Here is a 25,879-nt window from a genome sequence, read left to right on the forward strand (position 1 = left end):
AAGCCAGATCACAGAGCTCTGGCTTTCTCCTATGTGAAAAGGAAGGGCCACTGAAAGGTTTAAGCAGGAAAATATCAGGGTCAGATCTGTATTTTTATTTTATTTGTGCCCTAGTGATGGATTCAAAGACCAGTCTCAGCTGTGTAGTTATAAAGGCAGCAGGGAACAAGGATCAGAACTAGAGCCGTGGCAACATGAATAGAAATTAGAGAGAATTCAAGACGTTATTTGTGAGATCAAATTAGCTTGTCTTACTTTATAGATGTGGGAAGATGAAGGGAAGAGTCAGTGGCGACTCACAAATTTCCAGCTGGAAGAAAACAGGAGGACAACACATGCTGAGGTACCCATGCAGCATCTAGGTAGAGATTACCAGCAGACAGTTTTGTCTGCTCATCAGACACTCAGATGTCTGGAATGAAAACACAGCACATCACCCCAGCCTAAGGGGACCATGAGCTGAACTGCCCAGTAACCTAGGCTAGAGAAAGAAAATGGGGGTCATTAGCAAATAAGAATAACATAAACGTCTGCTCACCAGTTCTACATTGTCTTGGGTGCCTGACCCAACCCTTTCTCCTTCACTACCAATACTATAGAGGATGGAAAACCAAATACTTGCTTTCCTAGATTCCTTTGCAGTGAGGCAGCCATGTGACAGCATTCTAGCCAATAAGACATACACAAAAGTCTCCTGGAGGATTTCTGGGTGAGCATTTACTTTCATTTATTCAGCACCAAGGATGTGTCAGACATTGTTCTAAGAAATGGGAATAAAGTAATGACAAAACAAAATCCCTGCCCATGTGGAGCTTTCATGCTAACGTGAGGAAAATGAGGTAAATATGTAAGTGTTGATAAACACAAAGGAGAAATGTAGGATATGGAGATTAGGGAATTTCTTGGGATGGGCTTGGGGTGGGGTTGCGATCTTAGGTGGTGACTCCAAAGTGACATTTCAGTAGACAGTTGAGGAAAGTGAGCGAACAATACCTGCAGTTATCTGTGGAAGGACCAGAGAGAACAACAGCAAGGGCCCCAAGGTTAGAACATACAAACATAAACAAGGAATACTGGGAATACAACACAAGAAGATCAATGCAGAGACAGGAGCATGAGGGGGAAGAGAGGCACCACACAAGGTCAGACAAGTAGATGGCGGACCAGATGCAGTGGGTGTGATGAAGCTGCTGGTACCAACTCACACAAGCTCATAAGAGCCAAATGTGCCCATCTCTTCCCGACTCTGCTTACAGTGACTTCACATTGAAACAGCCGTCATGGGAATATTTACATCATGGAAATTAACAAACATTACAAATCAGGGCCTTTTTGTTTTTGTTTTTGTTTTGTTTTGTTTTTTCCTGTGTCTACCAGCACATCACTGGCCTTACTGTTCATTGTAAGGACTCTGGCTTCACTCTGGGACAGGGAGGAGTAATCTGAAGGGTTTGAGTAAAAGAATGACATCAAATGATTTAAAAGAATTGCCCTGACTTCTGTCTGGAGAATAAAGTGTCCTAAGGGGACACTAAAGGGAAGGTTATAACTAGAGGGACAGTTATTCTAGTTGTGACTGGAATGCCCCCACTGCTCATTTCTTACTGCCTTGAACATAATGCCTAGGGCTGCATCAGCAACTCACATCATGAGGAAAAGATCAAGAAAATCAGAGAGATGCCAGCTTTCATGGCATCAAGCTGCTGAACCAATGCCAAGGCTACCTAGCTCCATGTTTCTTGTTATATGATGAAAATAAAGCCCATTTGTTTTCATCTCTGATAGTCAGGTCTTCTACTGCTTGCAAGTGAAGACATGTCCTAAAGACATTCCTAAGCGACATACTTGGTGACTGAAAGAAGAAGTGGCAAGGCCTTTCTTCCCTCTTCTACCTTTCCACCCTTCATCCACAATTTCCCAACCACTCCTGACATACACTGCAGTCACATTTTACCTTTACACACACACATACACATACATATACATATACACATACATATACATATACATATGGCTGGCCAACAGAAGAAATGGAAGACCTCAGATACCCACCTCTTCCCTATTGGGTGCATCAGGAGGGGCAGTGGCTGCCACTGCCAACAGCTTGATGGGAGTTGTAGTATCACTGAAAACATCTGACACCTCCTGAGTCATGGCCTCCTGCATCCGGGCTTTCAGATCCTTAAAAACATTTGTTTAAAAATGAAAATTTCCAGAAATATCCAAAAAGCACATCTGCCATTGTCCTTCCTTCACTGACACATTCATTCATTCGGTGTTTCATTCAACTTTATCAGCTATGAGTATCAACTGTGTACAAAGCACTGAGCTAGCATGAAACAGGTGTAAGAAGTGAATCCTGCCCACATGATCCACATTTCCCTAGACTGTTCCACCCAAACAAGAAATCTTACTTCCTTTCTTGATGGCCCCTAAGAATAATACTAAGAATCATGGGGTTGAGCCCAAAGAAGACCATGAGATGAGACAGAGTTCCTCAACAATCCCAGTGCTGGAGGGGCCTGACATAATTACAGTAAATGTAAGGACTGTTTGGTGGATGCAGTGCCAAATTTCTAAGCAACTTCTTATATTTAGATGAAAGAAATCAATAATGGAATTTTTCTGGATATTTCAAATAAGTTTCTAGAAAAATTTGATAACCAATATATGAATCCATTTTTTATTTTAACATGGGTCAAAAGCAGAAGATTCTCAGAAGTCATGAAAAAACTCCTTTTCATAATTATCACACTTCGTCCAATCTAAGTTTTATTCTAGATTAATACTCGAAGAAGGATCAATCACCCCCACTGTTTCTCAAGGTGGGTAGCATGCACTGGCTGGTGGTATCTGAAATGAATATAGGTGTTACACAGACAAATGTTTTTATTTTAATAATTGTGTGTTTCTTTTATAGAATATTAGAAAAAATATAACTAACTCAAACTCCTGATTTTTATAAACTTTTCTTTTAAATAAAGTTTAAAACAGGAGTCCATTTTAAGAAAAATACTGACTAAATAAAAAAGTATAGGTGATACATAGTAGAACAAATATGAAAGAGCCCTTGATTGAGTGAAGCTTGAGAAACACAATTTTAATTGCTATCACACACTAGTAAGCTTTTCCTTAATAAGCTCTGGATTTCCTTATATTCTTTTTTTAAAAAATTTATTTATTTATTTATTTAATTTTTGGCTGCATTGGGTCTTCATTGCTGTGCACAGGCTTTCTCCAGTCATGGCGAGCAGGGGCTACTCTTCGTTGCGGTGTGCAGCCTTCTCGTTGCAGTGGCTTCTTTTCTTGTGGAGCTTGGGCTCTAGGCATGTGGGCTTCAGTAGTGGCACGCAGGCTCAGTAGTTGCGGCTCACAGGCTCTAGAGCACAGGCTCAGTAGTTGTGGCACACGGGCTTAGTTGCTCTGCAGCATGTGGAATCTTCCTGGACCAGGGCTCAAACCCGTGTCCCCTGCATTGGCAGGCGGATTCTTAACCACTGCGCCACCAGGGAAGCCCCTCCTTTATATTCTTGATCACACCTTTTTCACTTTCCCTAGACTCAAGAAATTATGTTTTTTTAAAACTCTCCCTCCTAGTTTTTGAATAATAGTAAGCATAAGAAATGTAATGAGGGACGTCCCTGGTGGCGCAGTGGTTAAGAATCCGCCTGTCAATGCAGCGGACATGGGTTTGAGCCCTGGTCCAGGAAGAAACCACATGCTGCGGAGCAACTAAGCCCATGCACCACAACTACTGAGCCTGAGCTCTAGAGCCCGCGAGCCACAACTACTGAGCTCACGTGCCACAACTACTGAAGCCTGTGCACCACAACTACTGAAGCCCGTGCACCTAGAGCCCAAGCTCTGCAACAAGAGAAGCTACCGCAATGAGAAGCCCGCACACTGCAATGAAGAGCAGCCCCCGCTCGCCACAACTCGAGAAAGCCCGCGCACAACAACAAAGACCCAACGCAGCCAAAAATTAAATAAATAAATTTATTTCTAAAAAAAAGAAAGAAAGAAATGTAATGATATGTGCTCCCAAGTTCTACCTTTAAAGAGTCTTGGAGCTGAGATGCAAGGGCTCTCGCCTGAGGACTCTCCCCTTCCCCTCTGGCAGCCAGGTCAGCCAGCTGGGCCGTCAGCTGGTCCACTCGGTCACACTTTGCAAGAAGATCTTGGCGATAAGGCCCCATCATGACATTTGCCAGACGATGACCTTCGGCCACAAGCCCTCGGATGGCAGCCTGACCTGCACCAAGAGGAAAACACTGAAACTCACATAGACCAGGAGAAGCCAACCACTGTGCCATTCTGGTAAGGATTTCTTTTCTTAATAATACATTTAGTGGGGTTAGTGGGGTTTTTTCCCCTATCAAGACAAAAAACTGGGGAAATATAAAAAAACGTAAAAAAATATAAACCACCCATAATCCCATCACTTGGAGACTGATATATTTGACCATTTCCTTCCAGTCTTTTTGAATGCATTACATGCTCCTATACATACATACATTTCTCTTTTACAAAACCGGGATCATACTATACATTAACTTTTACTCCTTGCTTCTTTTTATTTAACGTGAGCATTTTTCTACATCATTAAATATTATTCAAAAATCATGATCTAAACTCTATGCAACATTTTATCATATGAACCATAATTGTTAATATTATTAAATATTTACACTATTTATATATTCTCATATGTAACTCCTTAGAAACATCTCTAATTATTTTTAGAATAAATTCCTGTAAGTCAAATTGCTGAGTCAATGGGTATGAACTTTTTTAAAGCTCTTGACATATAATTCCAAATTGCCACTCAGAAAATTTGTACCAATTTATTCCTCCACCAGTAAATTATATGTCTGCCTGATTCCCCCACACTGGGAATCACCAATTAAAAATTTTATCTGTTTCCAATGAATACAGCAAATGAAATAAATAGATCTTTCAGCTTCAACAGGCTTGCTATCATAATATGACCTAAATTCTTATAGATCCATTCCTAAAATCTCTCAAAAATCAAAATTTTAGGTTAGCAATTCTACAGGTGATTGTGTGATACAGGAGCCCTCACAACTGAAAACAACCTTGGTTATTAAGTGTCTTTTACTTATTTTCAAAAATTATATTTAACTGTGAACTTAACTAAGAACTGTAATAACAGAAATACAACAGAATGAAAGTATACATAGACTGGAAATAATTAGCTCAAAGTTTCAGCTGCAACCTGAGGAATTTTCTATTTGCCTGCAGCAAAATCATTAATTTATTAATACTTCTTGATTAAATCACAGGAAATTTATTGGCTACATTTGGAGATGGAGTCACACTGTGGAATGACTTACTCACCAGTGGCTAAAGAACCCCTTCTGTACCTAATTACAGATGATACAGGATCTCTATCAACAACTTGCTTATCTTCACTGTAATAAGTTTAATGAGGATTAATAAGTGCAGTGATGATCTTACCAACTCCCCGGTCATCCACTGTGGGATTATCAATCCACCGCTGTGCCTGCTCAATCTTGCCCTCAAGGTGGACAGCTGCTTTGGCAGGTCTGCTGTTGGCCACAGCCTTGTTGGTTTTGGTCTGCAAGTTCTGTAGGGCCGTGGCCACCTGTTTGGCCAATGCTCGGGCCTCTGGGGAATCTCCTTTTCCCCTGCAGAGAAAAAAATAGCCATCCTGTCACACAAAGACACTCTTTACATTGAGATGACTTAATTGCTAATACAAATGCTAATGAGATGACAAACTGCTAATGATTATTATTAACTTGGTTTGAAAGGAGAGGGATTTATCTATTTGACCCTTAAATAAGAAATTAATAATATAAATTCTGATTGTTTTGCCTCGTTAAGACAGTTAAATATGTTGTAGTTAAATATGAGTTTGGTCAGTCTGGCTCAACCAAGCTCAACCATTTGGTAAGCTGAGCTCGATCAGTCATCACTAGGTTAGGTGGCCCCTGAGCCTGCCATCTCAAATCTGACTCATTGTATATCTCAAGTCCACTAGGTCATAGAAAAGTAAACTTCAGGATAATCACATCTGGCTCACTGATTAAAAAAGCAAATATTAGTCTACCTGACAGAATGACTAATTTAGATACTATCTTAAAAGTTCCTTTATGATTCTAAACTTTCATACTTTCTCCATTATAAAGCTGGACAAAGAAGGTAATTACTATGGTTCTGATCATAGCTACTCCTGCTGCCAGGAAGTTTTAGATAGACAGATAGATGGATAGATAGATAGATAGACAGATTGATAGATAGATAGATAATAGGAATAAGTAATGATGGCATGTGACCAAACTTGGTCTGCTGTTATCACTATTATCATTAATTCTCTCTTCATCATTAAGAAACATTAATGAGTGCCTGCTATGTATATGGACCTGTGTTAGGATCCTGAGAACATAGTTTCCTCCTCTGAGTATTTTTAAATCTAGTAAAAATGTAAAGACTATATTAATTAGCTAATATTAATGAACAGAGACCAAAATTTGTAGACATATATTACTTTACAATTGTCCAATTATACATTTTCCCACCTACATAATTTTATATTTGGGGTATAAAATAGTGACCCCCCAAATGATTGAGCTTGATATAGAATCAAACTTGAGCTATTACTTAAGCTGCTCTCTATCACCACAACCTCCTGCCTAAAGTATGCCCACCCTGCTCCCACTCATTCCTATTTCAAGGTCTGAGGCAGAAGTTTGCTTTCTTAGCTAACGTTGGTCTCTTACCCAATATAAGATTTGAAAGGACTCTAAAGTACCTCTGTGGAAAAAGGTTAGGCACTCTCCTGTGGAAGAATAGGGAGTGAAATACACAAGTTAAATGAAAAGTCGAATCTCACAAGATACTTGACTATGGTTATTCCTGGAGAAGTGACTGGAGGACTGAGGTGGGAGAGAAGCAACTCTTACTTTTGCCGTTGTACACTTTTTTAATGTTCTTTTAGTATATGATGCAGTTGTTTTTTTTTTAAGACAGAAAAATATCTTTCAAAAGGAGAAAGTGACACTTCTTTTCTATACAATCAAAGTAGATGCTATGAAAGCCTTATCTGTCTCACCGATTTAAAAAAAAAAAATCCCCTTACGAGAAGAACCTGCAGTGAGGATGTTATATTTAAGGATCTTTTATAATTGCTACATAAGAAGTAACACTGCTGGTCAAGGAAGAAACTATCTTCTTATGCCTCCCCATCCCACCCCAACACACACACACACACACACACACACACACACACACACACACAAAGCTTTTCATAGCTAGCCACAAAAGTTATTTTCCTCATATGCCTGGGAAACAGACAAGTCACAAACATGGTGTAGTAGTACATCCTAGCTTAGAAATTTTAAAAAATGGATCTCAGGGATTTCCCTGGTGGTCCAGTGGCTAAGACTCTGTGCTCCCAATGCAGGGGGTCTGGGTTCAATCCCTGGTCAAGGAACTAGATCCTTCATGCCGCAACTAAGAGTTCGCATGCTGCAGCTAAAGATCCCACATGCCGCAACGAAGACCCGGCACAGCCAAATAAATTAATTGATTATTAATTTAAAAAATAGATCTCTTAAAAATATTTGTTTAAAAAATAGTTCTTAGTATCCTAAAATTATTAATTTAAAAATATCTGCCCTCACCACGTCACAAAGAATCAATGAGAAGACAATGGAAGAGTATCATATGTGCATTTAACCTATAAATTTCAACTATATATGTGCTTAGGGGGAAAAAGAGAGAGATTAAAGGACAATTTAATTGATTAAATACATACTGTCTTCGTAGATCTGCTAGTTTAGAAGTCAGAGCAGATATTTCTCCAAGAGAACGTAGAATGTCATCTCTCTCTTTAGGATCATCACACAATTCTGCTATTTTCCGAGCTTCAGCCAAAGCCCCTCGAATCTGTTCTTCTCCTTCTGGTCCACCATTTGGATCTGCAAGCCAATTCTACACACACAGAAATAGAAAAGAAGCACACTGTGATCTACTCATGAACCAATTTTACTAAACTTAACAAGGCCATCAGAAATATTTCAAAAGTAATCATAAGGGCTTCCCTGGTGGCGCAGTGGTTGAGAGTCCGCCTGCCGATGCAGGGGACACGGGTTCGTGCCCTGGTCCGGGAGGATCCCACATGCCGCAGAGCGGCTAGGCCCGTGAGCCATGGCCACTGAGCCTGCACATCCGGAGCCTGCGCTCCGCAACGGGAGAGGCCACAACAGTGAGAGGCCCGCATACCACAAAAAAAAAAAAAAAAAAGTAATCATAAGGCATACCAGCAATTGTTTTTATAATGCTGATCCTTATTATTTTACATCAGTTCTTACTCAGGCAAAACCAAATCAATCCTTCAGCTATTTATTTATAGAGATATTAATATTTGCACATGCGGCATGCAGGATCCTAGTTCCCAGACCAGGGATCGAATCCACGCCCCCTGCAGTGGAAGCTCGGAGTCTTAACCACTGGACCTCCAGGGAAGTCCCCCTTCATCTTTCTAAAAATGATTTTTTTCTTTCTCATTAGGATAAAATATCTTCATGAGCTTTAGCTTTGAATTAATCACACCTTATTAATTCTTCAGTTTCTTAAACATTTATGTTTCTTCATGAAATGCTTGAAAATCATTTTACAGTACAGTAATATCAGAAAGCTTTAACCCTTTTACATTGCTATGACCAAACACAGTTGTGAATTCTGAGATGAAGAACAGGTTTAACATACTGTAATCTCCATCAGGAGCTAGGAGAATGGTACTCAGAATCCTTACTTTTAACTAACTGAAGTATTCAAAATTAAGATCTCTATTTCAAAAGATAGATAAACATTAGCCTTAAGCCTGTGGTGGTAGGGGACGTGTTAACATTGGCAACTAGTGTGTATCAATCATCACTTAGAAACACCCATTATCCACCCATAGAAAGTTAGTGGGAGAGGGATACAGGATATTTACAGAACATTTCTCTTTCTCCTTTATTTCCCACCCTTGCTAAAAATCATCATCGCTACCTGAGCAGCATCAATCTTCTTCGCAATGCTCTGCTTTGAGTTGGTCATGGCTTCCAGCTTGCGGGCTGCATTTTCCACTTTTGCTGTGAGCACATCCAGACCCTGAGACACCTGCTGGGCTTTCTGCATGGCCACCGGTGAGGCTCCTTGTCCTCTGCTCAAACAGATAGATGCTGCTGTTGTACTCTCTCAAATTCTTAATGGCAAAATATTACTAAAAGCACAGTATATGTTCTTTTACTAACATGTCTGTCCTTTTCCTTTTCTACTAAATCTGCGATAACACAAGGAAACACAGAGAGAGACAAAGCAAAACACCCAAACCATCTAATTTCTCCTTTGCTCTTAAAAATAATACACAGTAGCTTCAAGGAACCGCATAACCAGTTTAAAGACCAGACTTGCACATTTTGATAATGATTTTCCTCTTGGTGGTGATTACATAATCAAACCTAATCTTCAGGGGGGAAATGTGCTTGTGATCTTATTGCTATGGAAGGTTTTGTTACCATAGTACGTATGCTTTAGAAATAAACAGCCCATTAGATTATCTTATTTATGGGCAAGTATACATTGAAAATGTTTCAAGAGGCAGCACACATAGTGCTACTGAAAGCACACCACACTGGGACCAAGTAGATGTCTGTTCAAATCCTGGCTCCTGATATCTGAGGAACCTTGGGTACAATGTTTAACTTCCTTGGGCTTCGGTTTTCTAACTTAGAAAATGAGGGGTGGGTAGGTAATAATACTGGCCCTGCTTATCAAACAGAGTGGCATCAAGCAAAAAGAAATACTTGAAAATACTTTGGCAATAAAGCAATACACATATGTGACTATTGTTATTACAGAGTTGTCATTATCATAACCTAATGGTAATCTTAAATATCTACCTTCCACTCCTATGCAACCTATAAGTATTAAAACCAGATAGTACTGAGGGAAAAGGGCACACAGGGACAAGAAACCATTATTTCTCATCATGTTCCTAAAGAACTAATTTCACTATTTTCCTCTCTCAGAAGTAGTATGCTGCTACTACAAAAAAATGATGTGAGTTAGTAGAAATTTGTTTTCCCTTTGTTAGAGACTTCCCAGGTCACAGCAAAGTAAGATTTGCCATCTTTTTATACTCATATTTTTGAATCCACCCAGCCTGGTAAACTCAATGATAGGGGTGGCAACTTTATCATTTGGTTGAATGGAATGGCTGATCATCATAACCTGAGTTTCTGATTTTAGGACAGACTACAAAACATCTTTGCTTCCCTTAATAATAGTATGGGTGTGTCATTCATCTACCTGTCCTCTTTTTAAATTTATATGTTTTTCATGTATACCAATATTTGAGGTAGTGAACTCAATAATATTTACTGCCAGGTATATATATATATACCTTTTACTTGTACTTGACACCTCCCTTTTACATGGCAGAGGAGTCTAAGACTTTTGGAAATATACTTTTTATGTTTTAATTTGCTTTTTTCCTTCAAATCTAGTAATTCATTATGAGGAACGTTGTTTGTATAACAGTCCAACTGTGAACAAGTAAAAATATTTATGGGTTGCATAATTTTTCATTCAAAATAAAAAGTTTGAGTACCATGGAGGGGAAAGTATATACTTACAACCCTAGAAATTCTAGGTGACTGAATAGAAGAATACCAAAGAGGAAATTGTTACTGAGTTTCAGCCACTAAGCTGTTAGAAAGCTAGGCATATTTAAGAAAGGATAACAAGGAGACAGCTTTGTAATCTTTCATTGTGAAAGGCTATCTCAGACTCCAGTGTGAAGCAGGCCCATTGAGGCTCCTCACTGTTCCAACCTTTTCTCTTTACTGATTTATGGTCGGTCCTGTACAGCAACTACCTCGTTCTCTTGCTCAGATTCATCTTTCTCTAAATACATACAACTGTGTATTTGAGAATTCCAACTGAAAACTGTCTACTACACTGTGAAAAGGCTGCAGACAAAAGAGCCAGCAGTGAGAAATTAGAAGAGCCAAGAATCTTGTCAAACTGCATTGGCATTTCTCCAAATGGGAAAAGAACTTCTTTTTTGTCCTTTCTGTAAAGTTCTTGGCATGCTCATGGCAGAGGAGACTGCTTCACAGCAAGAGAAAAGGCCCACTGCACTCAATGAGATCACATTTATTTATGCTGTTCCTTCTTCCCTTTAAGGTAAAGGCTCTTAACCTGAAGCCCATGGAGCTTCCAGGGCTACAGTGAATCCATGAACCTCTGGAAATTACATATAATATTGTATGGGCATGTTTATATGTATCTTTTTAAGTAGAGATTAATGGCTTTCATCAAATTATAAAAATGACCTTGGTCCAAGAAAGGTCAGGAACCACTCCTTTAAGAACTATATTCTTGGGCTTCCCTGGTGGCGCAGTGGTTGGGAGTCCGCCTGCCGATGCAGGGGACACGGGTTCGTGCCCCGGTCCAGGAGGATCCCACATGCCGCGGAGTGGCTGGGCCCGTGAGCCATGGCCGCTGGGCCTGCGCGTCGGGAGCCTGTGCTCCGCAGCGGGAAAGGCCACAACAGTGAGAGGCCCGCATACCGCAAAAAAAAAACTATATTCTTAAGTCCATTATGTTAATACATTTGAGGTTAGGTGTAATGGTGTGCAACACGTCAAGGCGTGTTCCTGAAGCCTTAGTTTGTAGGGAGACGTTATACTGTATTCCAATTATCTCAAGACGTTTCATGACAATCTTGAAGCAAAATTAAATTTCATTTATACTAGTGTGTCATCATACCTCAATTTTTCACAATGTCCGTACTATAAAATTCCATAAAGATGAGAATCTTTTAGAACTTCATTAACTATATGTATGAGTTCCAAACAAACCTATATTATAATGAGTTTTCTTAATAGCAAACTATACATATTTAATTTGGGGAATGGGGGTGGATCCTAAAAGCCAAGACTTGAGGTGGGTAAGAGATAGGTAAAAGAATTATAAAACCAAATGAATAATGATGAAATAGAAACTCAAAAGAGCCTAGAAATGACCAACGTAGAGGATAATCTATTTAACTGATTTTTTAAATGACATGTGAAATAATTCCAACGTTTTCACTCTGTTTTTTTTCTATCCAGCCTTCATAAAAGATATCTATGCACCTTATTTTTCATAAGCCTATGGCTAGAAACTAAAAACAGATTTCTATTTGAATTTCAACTTTACGATAAGGCATCTACATATTTTAAAAGTTCAACAAAAGGAAAATTCACTCCAATCTCAAAAGAATTAGTAGAATATAATATCTACGTTATCTATTAGCCAAAGAGAACTCAGTAAAATTCACAGAAACTTGCTTTCTGAATCACTCCGTCAGGAGCGAGATCCCAACTGTTACCACTACTGCTCTGATGAGAGCAGAGGAACTTTACCTGGCTCGGAGGTCAGCCACTTGATCAGTCATCTGCCCTAGCATTTTGCAGGTTCCCAGGATCTCCCTGCGTTCTTTGCCTGCACAGAGTTCACCAACTTTTCCAGCTTCATCTAAGATCTGCCTGATGGCCTGTTCACCAGCATCACCTAAAACAAAGAGATTTTCAAGGGAGTTCCCTGGTGGTCTAGTGGTTAGGATTCCAGGCTTTCACTACCATGGCCTGGGTTCGATCCCTGGTCGGGGAACTGAGATTCCTCAAGCCAGGTGGCGCAGCCAAAAAAAGAGAGAGAGAGAGAGAGAGAGAGAGAGCTGTTCAATATCTACATTGTTGATCCATTAATTATTTAGAAAGGTTGCTTTACAAGTCATTTCATTCATGAAGGAATGGATGATTTTAAATGACAAGTGAATAGAAGGCAATACATCTGATAGCTAACAGCCAAGCACTGCCCTTACAACCATAGGGTGAGGTTTTAACCACAGAGACTGCTCAAAAAGATCCTTGGAACCATACCCATCTGGAGATAATAAGCAGTTTGTGGTAAGCATGTGAATGATGAAAGTAGGCTCTAACAATTCAATAGTACTCAATGGCTCTAAACTCCATTAGGCTTTTCACATTCATTCAAATATTAATCTAAAACTGAATAAATATTAGATTAGAAAATCCATAATGCCTAGCTCAATAACCTATTTGGGTCTTATCTTTATACAAGTCAACTTTGCTTCCCAATTCTTGTTAGCATCATCATTTCATCTGCTTAATTAAGTACGCTGTTGACGTAAATGGAAATCTGCCCAATGGGAACTAGAAAAGAAGAGCTTTCATTCAAAATAATTACCTTTCTGATTCAGGGAAGGGGTGAACCAATAATTTGGCAAAGAATGCCCAGTTCACTTTGCTTTATTCCTCCGTGATGAGAAGTAGTCTATGCCCTTCATCCTTTTAAGGACCAGTAATACTTCAATTAGTCAAAACTATCAGAGAATGGAGTATGCCCCTAATGTTGCAGTAGTTATCTCAGGATTATGAGATTACGAAATGATTTTTCTTTTATTTTCTTTTTCTTTTGTTTGCCTGGTTTTTAGCTTTTTGCTGTTATCTATCAGAAAAGTAGAACCAGAGGGTTACCTGGGGAGGCACTGGGGTCACGGAGCCAACCTTTAGCCTGGTTCAGTTTGGAGTCTATGGAGGCCAACGCTCTCTTCATGGCTTCAGTGTCCTTTTGAAGAAAAATACCACAAGTATTTTCTTTGCAAAAACTAAGATACCATGATACAAAGTAAGACAGAGAAGTTACACCATTAACATACAATATCTACGGTAGTCCTACAACAGCCTTAAAAATATTCTCATCACACCATAACGCTTATTTCTGTCAAAATGCAGCATCTTGCATGCAAATCTTCAGTTAATTCTGTTTCCTAGTCTCCCTATTGCTAAACTGTGAAAACTGGTAAAACTGCTCAAGCCAAAAGATGTTCAATGTCTTCAGCTGGAAAAAGCCCTCTTGTCACATGCCTCATTATCAGCCTTTCCGCTAGTCAACAATCATCTACTGCAGCCCTGCCAAAGCTCTCCCCGCTTCAGGGAAGCCTCATTAGCATGTGGCACCACAATCCACAGTTCTTCTACATCTTGTTTTGAAATATACACACACTGCTTGATGTTCCACTATGTTTAATCTGAAAAACCTGGAATTACTGGCTGGAAGAAAGCTGAAAATTTTAATCCAGCAATTCAGTTTTAATTCCACAAGTAAACCACCAAATGTAATACAAGAAAGAAGTGTCTTTCGGGCCTTCCCTGCCACTCCTCATCCTTAGTTCCCTTACCGTCCCTAATCTGGAAGAAGAGGCAGGATAAAATAAGTGGGTCTCAATTTATTGTTTAAAATCAGGATTCATAATGACTTGCATAAAACTAGCATAAAATCTCCCAGGATATAGCATGAGAAGTCCAAACAACAGACTAATCACTTTTAAAATATACATATATTTTAATAAAGTTTTTTAAGTAAATAGATATACAGAAAACAATATAACAAATATGCACGTACCCATCCTCAAAACTGACAGACTGGCCATCTCTTAAGTCTATTTAACACAGCCTCTCTCCCTTTTGCTTAGGGAACTGGATCTTACAGAGCCCAGCCATCAAAGCACAGAGTTAACCTCTGAAACTCTAGGCAACACCTTAAATCCCTACCTTTTTTCAATTTCCAGTCCTGCAAACCGGGGTTCTTCAAGGTGTGGTGCCACCAGTTTTCCACATGGGGGCACAAGGAGCATCCCCACTTCCAATTCAAACAAAACCCAGCAGCAGCACCAATAAGCATTGGGAGCACTCATAATTAGGCTTAAGGTCAGCAGCCTGACACCAGCTTTTCCAAAGTACCTATTCAAATTACAGGACTCTCAGCTTTGGACTCCCTCTTTCCCCATCTAAACAGATACAGATTTGGCTATCTAAGGCTCTAAATAACAAATTCTCAGCCATGGCAACTGAAAAGAAGTGAACTAAATTACTGAAAAAATGGAAATAAAATATTTTTATTATCAAGTTATATGAAATTATGATAGCTATCTATCAATAAAAGGCAGTCATAAGAGGATCTATTTCAAAATCCATCTGTCATTAGTACTGTAAGTAGACAAGTGGCATTTTTTAAGTGCTTTGATTCTCAAATGGTTTAAATATTTGCTCTTCCTTCATCTAGTTCAAATTAATCTGTACAGCAAACCTTGTCTTCAAAAGTCAACTTTAGCTTAATTCCAAATTAGCAAGGCCCAAATCAATATCTTTTTAAAGAGAGTCGCAGGCAACACCCAACCTCAGAGAGTCGGGTAGCCTTTAAGGTCTAATACCAGTTATAGGTCTTTGTCTAGACACAGATTTAAAAAAAAATTCATGATCTCTCACCTAGGAAGTATTGTGCACATTCTGAAGAAGAGGAATTATAGCCATGGAAAAATACTTAATTTAAAATCTATTAATAACCATTTCTCTAATACACTTATATTTTCAGTGAAAAAAAACCAATAGATACTTATAACATTTCAAAAATCTCAATTCAAGGGGAAACAAAGATCAGAAATTTTTCAGTGTCTATTCTAGCATTAAAGGCTACCAGTTAGGAAACTAATCTTAATTGAGCACTTTCTACATGTTAGGTTCTATTTTAGGCATTTTTTTCCCTCATTGCTTCATTGAACTTCAATTTTTAATGTAATTTAATTTTATAAATTAAGGGGCTCAATCATAGAAACACAGTTTGATCTCAAACCTCATTCTTTTCTATTAGATGAAATTCAAGAATTTTTTTCTTTTACCAAAGAGAGTTGCCAAAGATTCCACTAACCTTTTACAGTAGTCAGCAAATCTTTTGCCTTGCCAATTCTGGCTTGGTTAATACTGCCCAGAAAATTAGCTCTATAAATCAAATTCATAATCCTCACTAACCTAAATAACTGCTTTTATTCTCCACTGCCCCAAAATGATTTGAAACACAATAGAAAAACTAGTTTTGCTCTATGCAGTATCCTCAAAAGTCACTGCTTTTTTCTCCCTAATAAAGCGTGGTCACCATGCTTCAAGGAAAGAATCTGATTCTCAGGATGTGACTAATTTAGTCCTGAGTATGAGATGTGAGAATATCAAGAATTTAACATTAAGAGATGCTCATTTTCTCCTAAAAATAATCAATGGCAAATTTGCAATGAAGCTGCATTTTTACACTGGGAATTTCAATTAGTTACCAACGTTTTTAAGAGCATGAATTTTAGACAATTTTGGAGATTTAAAACAGTCACTGAGAGGGCCACCTTAAATTCTTTCTGGAATAGAGCAAATTGTAAAGAATCATTTAAACACAATACATTTTAATGTCATATCTATTAAAAGCAAAAATGTCTGTGGGAACAAATATTTTGGTCTCTTAAGAATCTCTTAAGAATTTCTTTTGAAGAGCAGTGTTTGTTATGGAATTGACAGAATTCTGACATAAGCAACAAAAGAAGTATACTAACACTGGCTATAATATAAACAAATTCAATGAACAACTAGGACTAAGAAGCAATTTTGAGATATATTTATAAAGGGTAAAAATAATCATAACTCTGGGGTCAACTACACTATGTACCATAAAGCTTTTTGTTAAACCTTGTTATGTAGGTCTAAGTACTCAGAATACACTCTGGGTATGAAATAGAAGAGAAAAAACTGTACCCTCAATAAGTACTGTTCTCTGTAAAATCTCAAATTTGGGAACAAGAAAAGTCTCCACCAATCTCTTCTCTGTTTTTGTTGTTGTTGTTGTTCTTGTTCTTTTTTTTAAAGAGTGAATATAAAAAAGACCAGATCTAGTCATGTAGCTTTGGGGACAGCTGTCAGGGATCCAATACCCTCCTGCTCTGGTCCATTTTACTGTAAAACTCTGATGAGTTCAGGTTTTAAATGAGAAAAACCATAGTGCCTTGGCACTCTGCCACATATACCAGAAGTCAGAAGGACAACCTAAAAGACTCCTTTTTACATGCTTTTCCAGGACCTGAAACACTTCTGAAATTTAATATAAAGTTAGACCTAAAGAACACTGAATAATACCAAGAACCACTGAGTTCCTCCCACAGACGATCAAGAGGAACTGTGGTAGGGAAAGTGAGCTTCTCCGTTCCCAGGCTCTTGAAAATTTTTAATTTGGGACTAAGGACTCCCTCTCATTCACTGCCCAAGCTACTCTCCCTTTTCCACTAACACCTCCCACCCCCACCCTTCCCACTCCAGCCCATTCCTGACCACATTTCTACCCTCAAGTCCGTGTTTTAAACAAAGATGTTTTTGGAAAGATAAATTGGGCCGTAGAACAAAATCTTATAAACTACATTTAACCTTGGAGAGAAAGTCATCTAGCCCTGACCCTTCAGGCAAGCTACCCTCCCAGGCATCAGTTCCTCATCTCCAAGAATACCTTCTCAGTGCTTCTGTGCCACCTATGCACACACAATCAGTTATACCAACTAAAAGATCACTTGGATCAGAATGGAAATGTCAATTCCTGTAACATGTTGGGCTTTTCTCCTTTGGCTGGGGGAGAGGATGAAATATTATATATACCTAAATTAACTATTTATCTCAAACTCCAAAAGATAAATCCTTTGTTGTATTAGCTGCATACTAGAATACTAAAACTAATACTGCATAATAGAATACAAAAAGACTCATAAAAAGCTCATATATAACCTTATTTTTTTCAAAACTGAAATAAAAATCAACCCTTAAATCCTCAATGGTCTGCAGTAAGGGCAAGTTATTATAGGATTGCATGTTCTAACCAGTATTTCCTTCTTTGGTAGACTAGAGTAATCTGTGCAAGACATCTGAGTCACTCACTACATTTACCCACCACCAACCTAGGCCCACCGTGGGAGAAGACACACCACAGGGACGAATTCTGAATAATAGTATCTAATGACTCAAGTTGCAGTTACAGGAACACCTACATAGGGTTCAAAAATTCTTAGCAATGAAATGCTTTTTAAATTTTTTTCACTTCCTCTTTATTCTCAGCATGCGTCAAGATACAGGTAATATAAATACCAAAAAAAAAGAGATTAAATATAGATTGCTAAATTTACAAAGGGTAAAATTAGAACTGTGTTTAAACCCCAAATTCTTTTGTCTCATAATGTATTCCCAGGAAAAATGCTAAAATAGTTTTTAATAATCATTATGATTGTTGATTTAGGAGGGGAAATTTTTTATTTTCAAAATAAAGTGAAGTGTTTAAAGTCAAAGTACTTATAAATTTGTAAATCTGCCATTTGAATGTAGGTATAAAATGTAAAATAATCAGCTATTGCATTGCCTCTTTAAAATCTTAACTTATTCGGCAAGACGTACTTTTACCAAGAATTTTTTCCACTTACTTTCTTCCCCCACTTTTCTAGAGGAACCATCACTTTCCAGGAGAAAACTGCACCAGTGGGGAAGCATGAAACAAGTATGGTAAGACAAAGTTAATTCTTTATTGGTAGGGGTGAGAGGAGGTAAAAGATATCATATGTATTAAACAGAATGGGAACCCAGGGGTCACAGACAGACACAAGGTCTGATTAATTCACTGCTTACAGTTGAGCAATGAAAGATGCATAATGCTACTAAACTGAAAAATAACCAAACCCTAGTTACCAATTTCCATTTTCAGGGTAAAATTTTTTCTAAATATTCTTGCAACTAATAAAAACAATTACTCTTAGGGGGTAAGGGAGGTAGAGTGGATAGGGATGGGGATGAGAGTGAGCTGTGTCACACATATCCTTTTATAGCATTTTTTCAATATTTATTCATTTGTTTATTTATTTATTTATTTGGTTGTGCCAGGTCTTAGTTGTGGCTCGCCGGCTCCTTAGTTGTGGCATGTGAACTCTTAGTTGCAGTATGCATATGGGATCTAGTTCCCTGACCAGGGATTGAACCAGGGCCTCCTGCATTGGGAGCACAGAGTCTTAACCACTGCGCCACCAGGGAAGTCCCTTTATAGCATTTTGATATTTGAATCAGGTAAATGTAAAACAAAAGCAAAATGAAGTTAAAAAATAAGCATTTCTTGCTCATTCTGATGTCATTATGTACTTATGCTTCTTTTAGCTGAACTAATTTTAATTTCCTTTCATTCTGATAGTTTTACAGCATCCTAACAGTCTGGTTCCTTCCAGATCAGCATAAAACTGAGAGAGCTATTAGACTGTACACAGTGGGGACCAGGTTTATATTTCCCTTGTATATGCCCCCAAATGCGTAATCTTCCTCCTGAAAAACTCAACTGACCACGGTTTTGGTTTTGGTTTTGGTTTTGATTTTGGTTTTGGTTTTGGTTTTTAAAGAAGCAGCTCTCAGCACTTGCACAAAATAAAGCTCAGTCACACTTAGTTACTAATTGATGGATGACTTTTCCCCTCCAAAAATAGAGAAACATTAAGGTTGCAAGGCCTGCTTTTCTTTTTTACTATTTCTCATCTGCTAGAAGCAAAGGGAAGAGAATAAGGAAAGAGATTAGATTAGAGGAACATGAGATCATGGACAACAACGGCTGATTCACAGCTTAGATAGCAGAACATGCAGTGAGCCAGGTACTGAAGTTAGGAAAAACTTTAGGTACACCTGACTTTTTTCCTTTTGATTTTTAATGCTAGGATTATTGTGAAGGACAGGTGCCCCATCTAGACTCTCTAGCCTACCCATTTTCATTATGGCTTAAAACCTCAATGATGCATCTCCAAAAGTCAAATTCCAGAGCCTGCAAAGGAAACTGGTAGGAGAGGCAAATACAGAGATAGCAACAGCTGGAAGTTTCCTTTCCTAAGAGCAAGGTCCACTGGTAACTTAGGGGTCACCCAGCTACCTGGGGAAATCTGCCCCTCAAGTGAAGTCAGTGGGAACGACCAGACCAAAACAGTTCCCAGGAGACTGCTCAAAGAGAGGAAAGCACCCACCAAATATAGAAAGCCTGACATCCCATAGTAATGTCTTTCCTTTTGCTTCCCCCAAAGAAACAGCTCCACATGAGCCAAACAGTCTGCCCAGCACAGCCCCAGAGTCCCGTATTAAGTCAAATTCTGACGCATATTCAAGCACAGTGTTACACACCGGCACGCGGAATGAGGCACGGCACACAGCACAAGAAAACCTCACAGACATGCTTTTTCTCTTTTTAAGCAAAAAAGAAACTAGAGGGCAAGAGAAAGCTTACCTTCTAAACGTGAGAAAAAGAATAAAACAAACAAGAGAACAAAAAAAAAGATGCATAAAGAAGTCATAACAGGGAAGTGAAAGTTATCAAATATGCAAAAGCAAAATTAAGTAAAATATCAAAGACGTTACATGATTTTACTATATGGATTTAAAATACAGTCTTAGAACTTGTTCAAGAACTTCATGCCTCTGAAAACAAATCCATAGTTAAGATAATCTGACTAATTTCTCCTCCACTCTTAGTTTAACTTTCTGGTCAACAAAGAGAGACTGTTGATTTTAGCCCCAGCTTCGACCTTACCTTATAGGTGTCCTGGAGGACAAACAGAGCCCTACTGGGCACCCAGTGGAAATCATACTACAATATCCCCTCTGTAGTCTGCCACCAGCCTGCTGGGTGGCCCTGGAGATAGCATTTGAGTCCACACAGTGGGGGAAGCTGGATCCTGGAGACAATGTGTTCCCCCCACTGCCTGCATCTTGGGCTCCTACAAGGGAAGTGTAAACCCAAGTGTCTCTGTTCCCAATCACTAGACAAGCAGCAGACCAGAGCAGCAGCACCTCAAACCACCGCTGCTGGGCTCTAGGCGGAATCCACCAACCCTTCTGGAATTCAAGAGGAAATTCTAGACCAAGGGTAAAGGGACCCCTCAAACTAACTGACAAACGTGAAAACTAATATTTCAGTTAAGCTCTCTTTAGGGAAAACAGAATGATGAAGGGACACACCTAGAAATGTCAAGAGTTTCCTTTGTAGATTTCTCTGGGTCAAAAATTGGTTATGAAAAGTTTTCCATAAAATTCAGTCATAGGCATATTCTGTATCTTACTTAGTCACCTAGCAACAACCACCCACATGAAAGGCAGGGCTCCCACCCAGGGGAGTATACACCACACCAGAATTCCTCCACCAGCCCAATCCATGAGACTCCAGCTTGAAGGAAAAGCTACATCCTAGCTTTCAACCAACATTCACCCTGCATACCTATTTGTCTGTTCTACCTCAGAGCAAAGGAAAAGTGCAAAAGCAGGAAGTAACCCATAACCCTTTATTTTACAAAAGTAAAGAAGAAAATACTTTCATAATATCTAAGTAGTCTTATGCTACACACAATTACAAGAAAAAATGTGAGACAATCACATCCCCAGGAAGGGAAAATTGGGGATTTTGCTTATTTCTCCCCCAATAACACTTACCTTGCTGGCCCAGGCATCTTCGTCCCAAGAAGTGAGTTGTAATACACGAATGATCTCATTAATTTCAGCGCTCATCTTTTCTACAGTAAAATTACGATTTTTCAAAGCTTCTTCAATTCCTTGGTTTTTTGAGTTTTTAGTTGTTACAAAAATCTTCATAGCTGTAAAAATAAACAAAAGATCAGAAACTAAGCCTGGAATTTAATCTTGCTGTATTACAATATTCACACAAGATGTTCCACACTGTGAACATGTTTTGGGCTTCTAAGGTCTTAAAAAAGAATATGAAAACAAACACTGCAAGTCTGCCATTAAAGTTCCAGTATCAGCAACCTTCACTGTTAAGAAAGCTCAAGGTACAAAACTTCACCACATCATGATCAGAAAACTAATTTAACATGCATATACTGAAGATCCACAGTCACAAAATATCCACTATCCTTCTAAATCAATTATCATCCCAGCCCTAACACTGGCCCCATCAAACACAAACCTAATGTGACGAGATAAAAACAGTCAGTAAAACTGTAACCAAAGAACGCCGCTTGACCCAATCCTAGTGGAAGATCCCAAAGTGTTCAGTTTATCTTCCATGATTTATCTTAACATATAGCAGGGACTATCTAAACCCTAAAAGTGAAGAAGAAAATAATAACGAAACACTAGAGGAGAGAATATCTTCTTATAAACTAACTAAAATTATAAAAACAAAGATTAATCAATGCTTTATTGAGTTACCCAGATTAGAAAGAAAGATTCTTCCCAACAACCTTTCTGCCATATGGAACAGTTGGTCTCAAAAACATATTTTTGAGAAGATTATAAGGCGCTATTTACAAATTTTTGTTTTCTAGTTCATGTAAGGGCTTTCTGAACTCTTACACTCACATCCCCTATTTTAGCTACTACTTGAAATTACAAAGCAGGAAGGCAGTAGCTGGTGATTACAGTAACATGCCTTATAAAATTCTGAAGATAAAGCTGCCCTCTGAGACTTAAACCAACTAAACCACAACTTGACAAGGATAATTTACATAAACCATGAGATGTCTGGTACATACTAGACACTCAATAAGTGCAACTCCCTTTTGCTAGTTGAGAGAGCAGCCACCATGTTTGCATTTCTGGGCTCTGCCCAATGGGAACGTGGTCCTAGTTGGTGTACACCACCTGCTCTTCAACGTACAGAAGACTTAAATATCTTCTAGGAAAGGGCTGTGGGTTCACTTCCTTACTATACAGTGCTCTATAATATCCATTCCAGCTCCTAATTGTTTTTTCTGAGTACAAATAAAGGTGTCAAAATCCATACATCCAAAACTAGAGTTTCTAGAGGAGAAAAGGGCCTGTTAGAACTTCAAGAGAACAGTATGAGGCAACAGGAGAGCAATTTCAAACAAAGAGCAAGAGAAGGAGAGCATTAGAGAAGATAAATACTGGTTCTTAGCTAATCAGCTGCATTTTTACTCAGGCTGAAAGACATGCAACTAAACAGCAAAAGAAAATAAACACCAGAGTTTAGAACATGTTAACATGTTTTTTTTCTGTAAGATAAAGTACAGACAGAAAATACCTGAAATGAGAACTGGCAGCAACTCTTTCACGGTGTTCATTGAGTTCACCAACATCACTCGGTGCTCCTGGTGAGTCAGTTCCTGCTGCCTCTCATCAATCATCTTGGCCATCTTAGTCATTCCTAGGGCACAGGGAATAAATTGTGCAGAGTGAGCCGTGAAACAATCCAGAGTCTGGCTTTCTGAGCCTAAATCCATTATGAATTACTGTGAAAGTCCAAACTGACTGTCCACTTATTTAAACAACAGATACTATCACTGAACTCTAGCATTCATGACATAGAATTTTTCAGGACAGTTCTAAATTAATGCAACTTTATTCTTCTCATTAAAAGCAATTTATTAAATATAAATCCTAAATGTGACATAATTTTCACACATTTGACATAAATACATTAACAAATATTTTTTAAATGTTGCAATTAGTAAATATACATTTGAAAAAAAATTCACAAGTGGGGGGAAAAATACTTTGCCTGGCTACCATACCAGCTTTCATGCCATGTACCTGGCCACTGAACCTATGTGTATAAGAATCTTATGTGAGCCTAGTACAGGCACACCTCAAAGATACTGCGGATTCAGTTCCAGACCACTGCAATGAAGTGAATATCATAATAAAATGAGTCACAGGCATGTTCTAGTTTCCCAGTGCATATAAAAGTTATGTCTACACTATACTGTAGTCTATTAAGTATGCAATAGCACTATGTCTAAAAAAACAATGTACATACCTTAATTTAAAAATACTTTATGCTAAAAAATGCCAACTATCATCTAAGCCTTCAATAAATCATAATCTTTTCAGTAGTAACATCAAAGATCAGTGATCACAGATCACCATAACAATATAATAATGAAAAAAATTTGAAATATTGTGAGAATTACCAAAATGTGGCACAGAGACATGAAGTGAACAAATGCTATTGGAAAAATGGCACCAATAAACTTGCTTGAGACAGGGTTGCCACAAACCTTCAATTTGTAAGAACGCAATTATGTGTGAAGCACAAGAAAGTGAAGCAAGGTGTGCCTGGGCTAAGAAACTAGCGGCTGAAAAAAATCTTAAGAATTACAATAATGTGTATTGTTTTCATCTTTAAATTTTTCTGTACTTTCCAACTTATCCAAAGTAAGGATGTATCACTTTTATAATTAGAAACAAATAAAAATAATTATGGGGGCTTCCCTGGTGGCACAGTGGTTAAGAATCGGCCTGCCAATGCAGAGGACACGGGCTCGATCCCTGGTCTGGGAAGATCCCACATGCCACGAGCAACAAAGCCCGTGTGCCACAACTACTGAGACTGCGCTCTGGAGCTCGTGTGCCACAACTACTGAAGCCCGCGCGCCTGGAGCCCGTGCTCTGCAACAAGAGAAACCACTGCAGTGAGAAGCCTGCCCACCGCAACGAAGAGTAGCCCCGCTCGCCGCAACTAAGAGCTCACGCACAGCAATGCAGCCAAAAATAAATAAATACAATAAATTTTAAAAATAATAATAATAATAATTATGGTGATGACAGCATATGAAAGCATCTGGTGTTTTGGAGTTAGCATGCTAGCACTTTTTGCTACTTTGGTTATTATTCAAGGGTACTATGTGATTCTCTAACACTTTGGTTTTCCAACTGCTCTTAGAACTTCTTAAGCAGGTTCACAGATCGTCAAGGGGCACCCAAAGGGAGATGGAAAGGGTGGGGCTGCCTCTGCTTCATCCAGAGTAGCTCCATTTCTGTATTTTATATGTTGGGATTCTGCAAAGATTTATTTTTTCATTATTTCATTAGATTTTTTTATTGAAGTATAGCTCATTTACAATATTAGTTTCAGGTATACAGCATAGTGATTCAGTATTTTACAGATTATACTCCATTAAAAGTTATTACAAGGTAATGGCTGTAATTCCCTGCTATACAATATATCCTTGTTGCTTGTCTATTTTATTTTTTAATTTGAGTATAGTTGCTTTACACTGCTGTGTCAGTTTCTGCATATATCCCCTCTTTTTTGGATTTTCTTCCCATTTAAGTCACCAGAGAGCACCGAGTTCCCTGTGCCATACAGTAGGTTCTCATTAGTTATCTACTTTATACATAGTAGTATATATATGTCAATCCCAATCTCCCAATTCATCTGCACAAGATTTCATTTGAAGAAATAAAATTTCTTCACAGTGCTAGGAGAAAGTTTAAAGGGTACTGCTCTAAAGCCATTTCCCAGCGATTTTCGATGACAGCTCAGAGAAATTCTAAACTGCCTTAAGTTTACAGGATGACTGCACTGAAACCTCAAGGAAATACATTTTATGTAAGACAAAAGAATTTTATAAGATAATATGTGATTCTTAATACTAACAAATCAAACATCTGATATGTCTTGTCATTGGTCTAATTCATACTTTAAGGAGCCTCAAGTTCATGTTATATGTCTATAACACCAAAAGCTGGTATCTGTTCATGTATTTTGAATACTGAACTCTCAGATTTAGCCACAGAAGTTCTTCTCTCCTTCTAGGTCTGATTATATTATGCAGCCTTGGGCAACGGCATGAATCCATAATAGTAGGCAGGCTAATGAGCAAGCTAAGAGGTCACAGAGAGCTACAGGCCAGCTGGCAGACAGTGAAGGAATGCTGTATAATGTGGAATGAAGAGGTCAGGATTCAGGGTGGCCTTGAGCACTGCAGTAATAGGAAATTATTTCCTACATTCTCCAGTAACATTTGCAATGTCTAGTTTAGTTCACTAGACAGGGCCAGGATCTGTAGAAAGCAGATTCAGCTTTCAGAGACAATGATATCTCTTCAGTAGAAGCACAGAGTCAGCTCCATCAACAGAGCAGAGACAATTAAAAGTTCAATGCATCATTACCTATCTTCCACAAAAAAAGTAGGGAGGAGTACCCCTTT

At 38.5% G+C, this 25,879-nt stretch overlaps 1 protein-coding gene across 2 annotated transcripts in view; it reads right to left on the reverse strand.

Annotated features, from left to right (window-relative positions):
- VCL (vinculin) overlaps positions 1-25,879 on the reverse strand; it is a 97,119-nt gene that overhangs the window by 19,295 nt on the left and 51,945 nt on the right. For both annotated transcript variants that reach the window (XM_065894482.1, XM_065894483.1), the window contains exons 5-13: positions 22,969-23,091; positions 21,396-21,556; positions 13,578-13,668; positions 12,444-12,591; positions 9,040-9,193; positions 7,802-7,977; positions 5,479-5,669; positions 4,053-4,252; positions 2,053-2,181 (exon numbers count right to left, since the gene is read on the reverse strand). In XM_065894482.1, coding sequence (XP_065750554.1) covers positions 2,053-2,181; positions 4,053-4,252; positions 5,479-5,669; positions 7,802-7,977; positions 9,040-9,193; positions 12,444-12,591; positions 13,578-13,668; positions 21,396-21,556; positions 22,969-23,091 — 1,373 coding nt within the window. The remainder of the gene's footprint in view (positions 1-2,052; positions 2,182-4,052; positions 4,253-5,478; positions 5,670-7,801; positions 7,978-9,039; positions 9,194-12,443; positions 12,592-13,577; positions 13,669-21,395; positions 21,557-22,968; positions 23,092-25,879) is intronic.

Source organism: Phocoena phocoena, chromosome 16 (assembly GCF_963924675.1).
Source record: "Phocoena phocoena chromosome 16, mPhoPho1.1, whole genome shotgun sequence".
Lineage (NCBI taxonomy): Eukaryota > Metazoa > Chordata > Mammalia > Artiodactyla > Phocoenidae > Phocoena > Phocoena phocoena.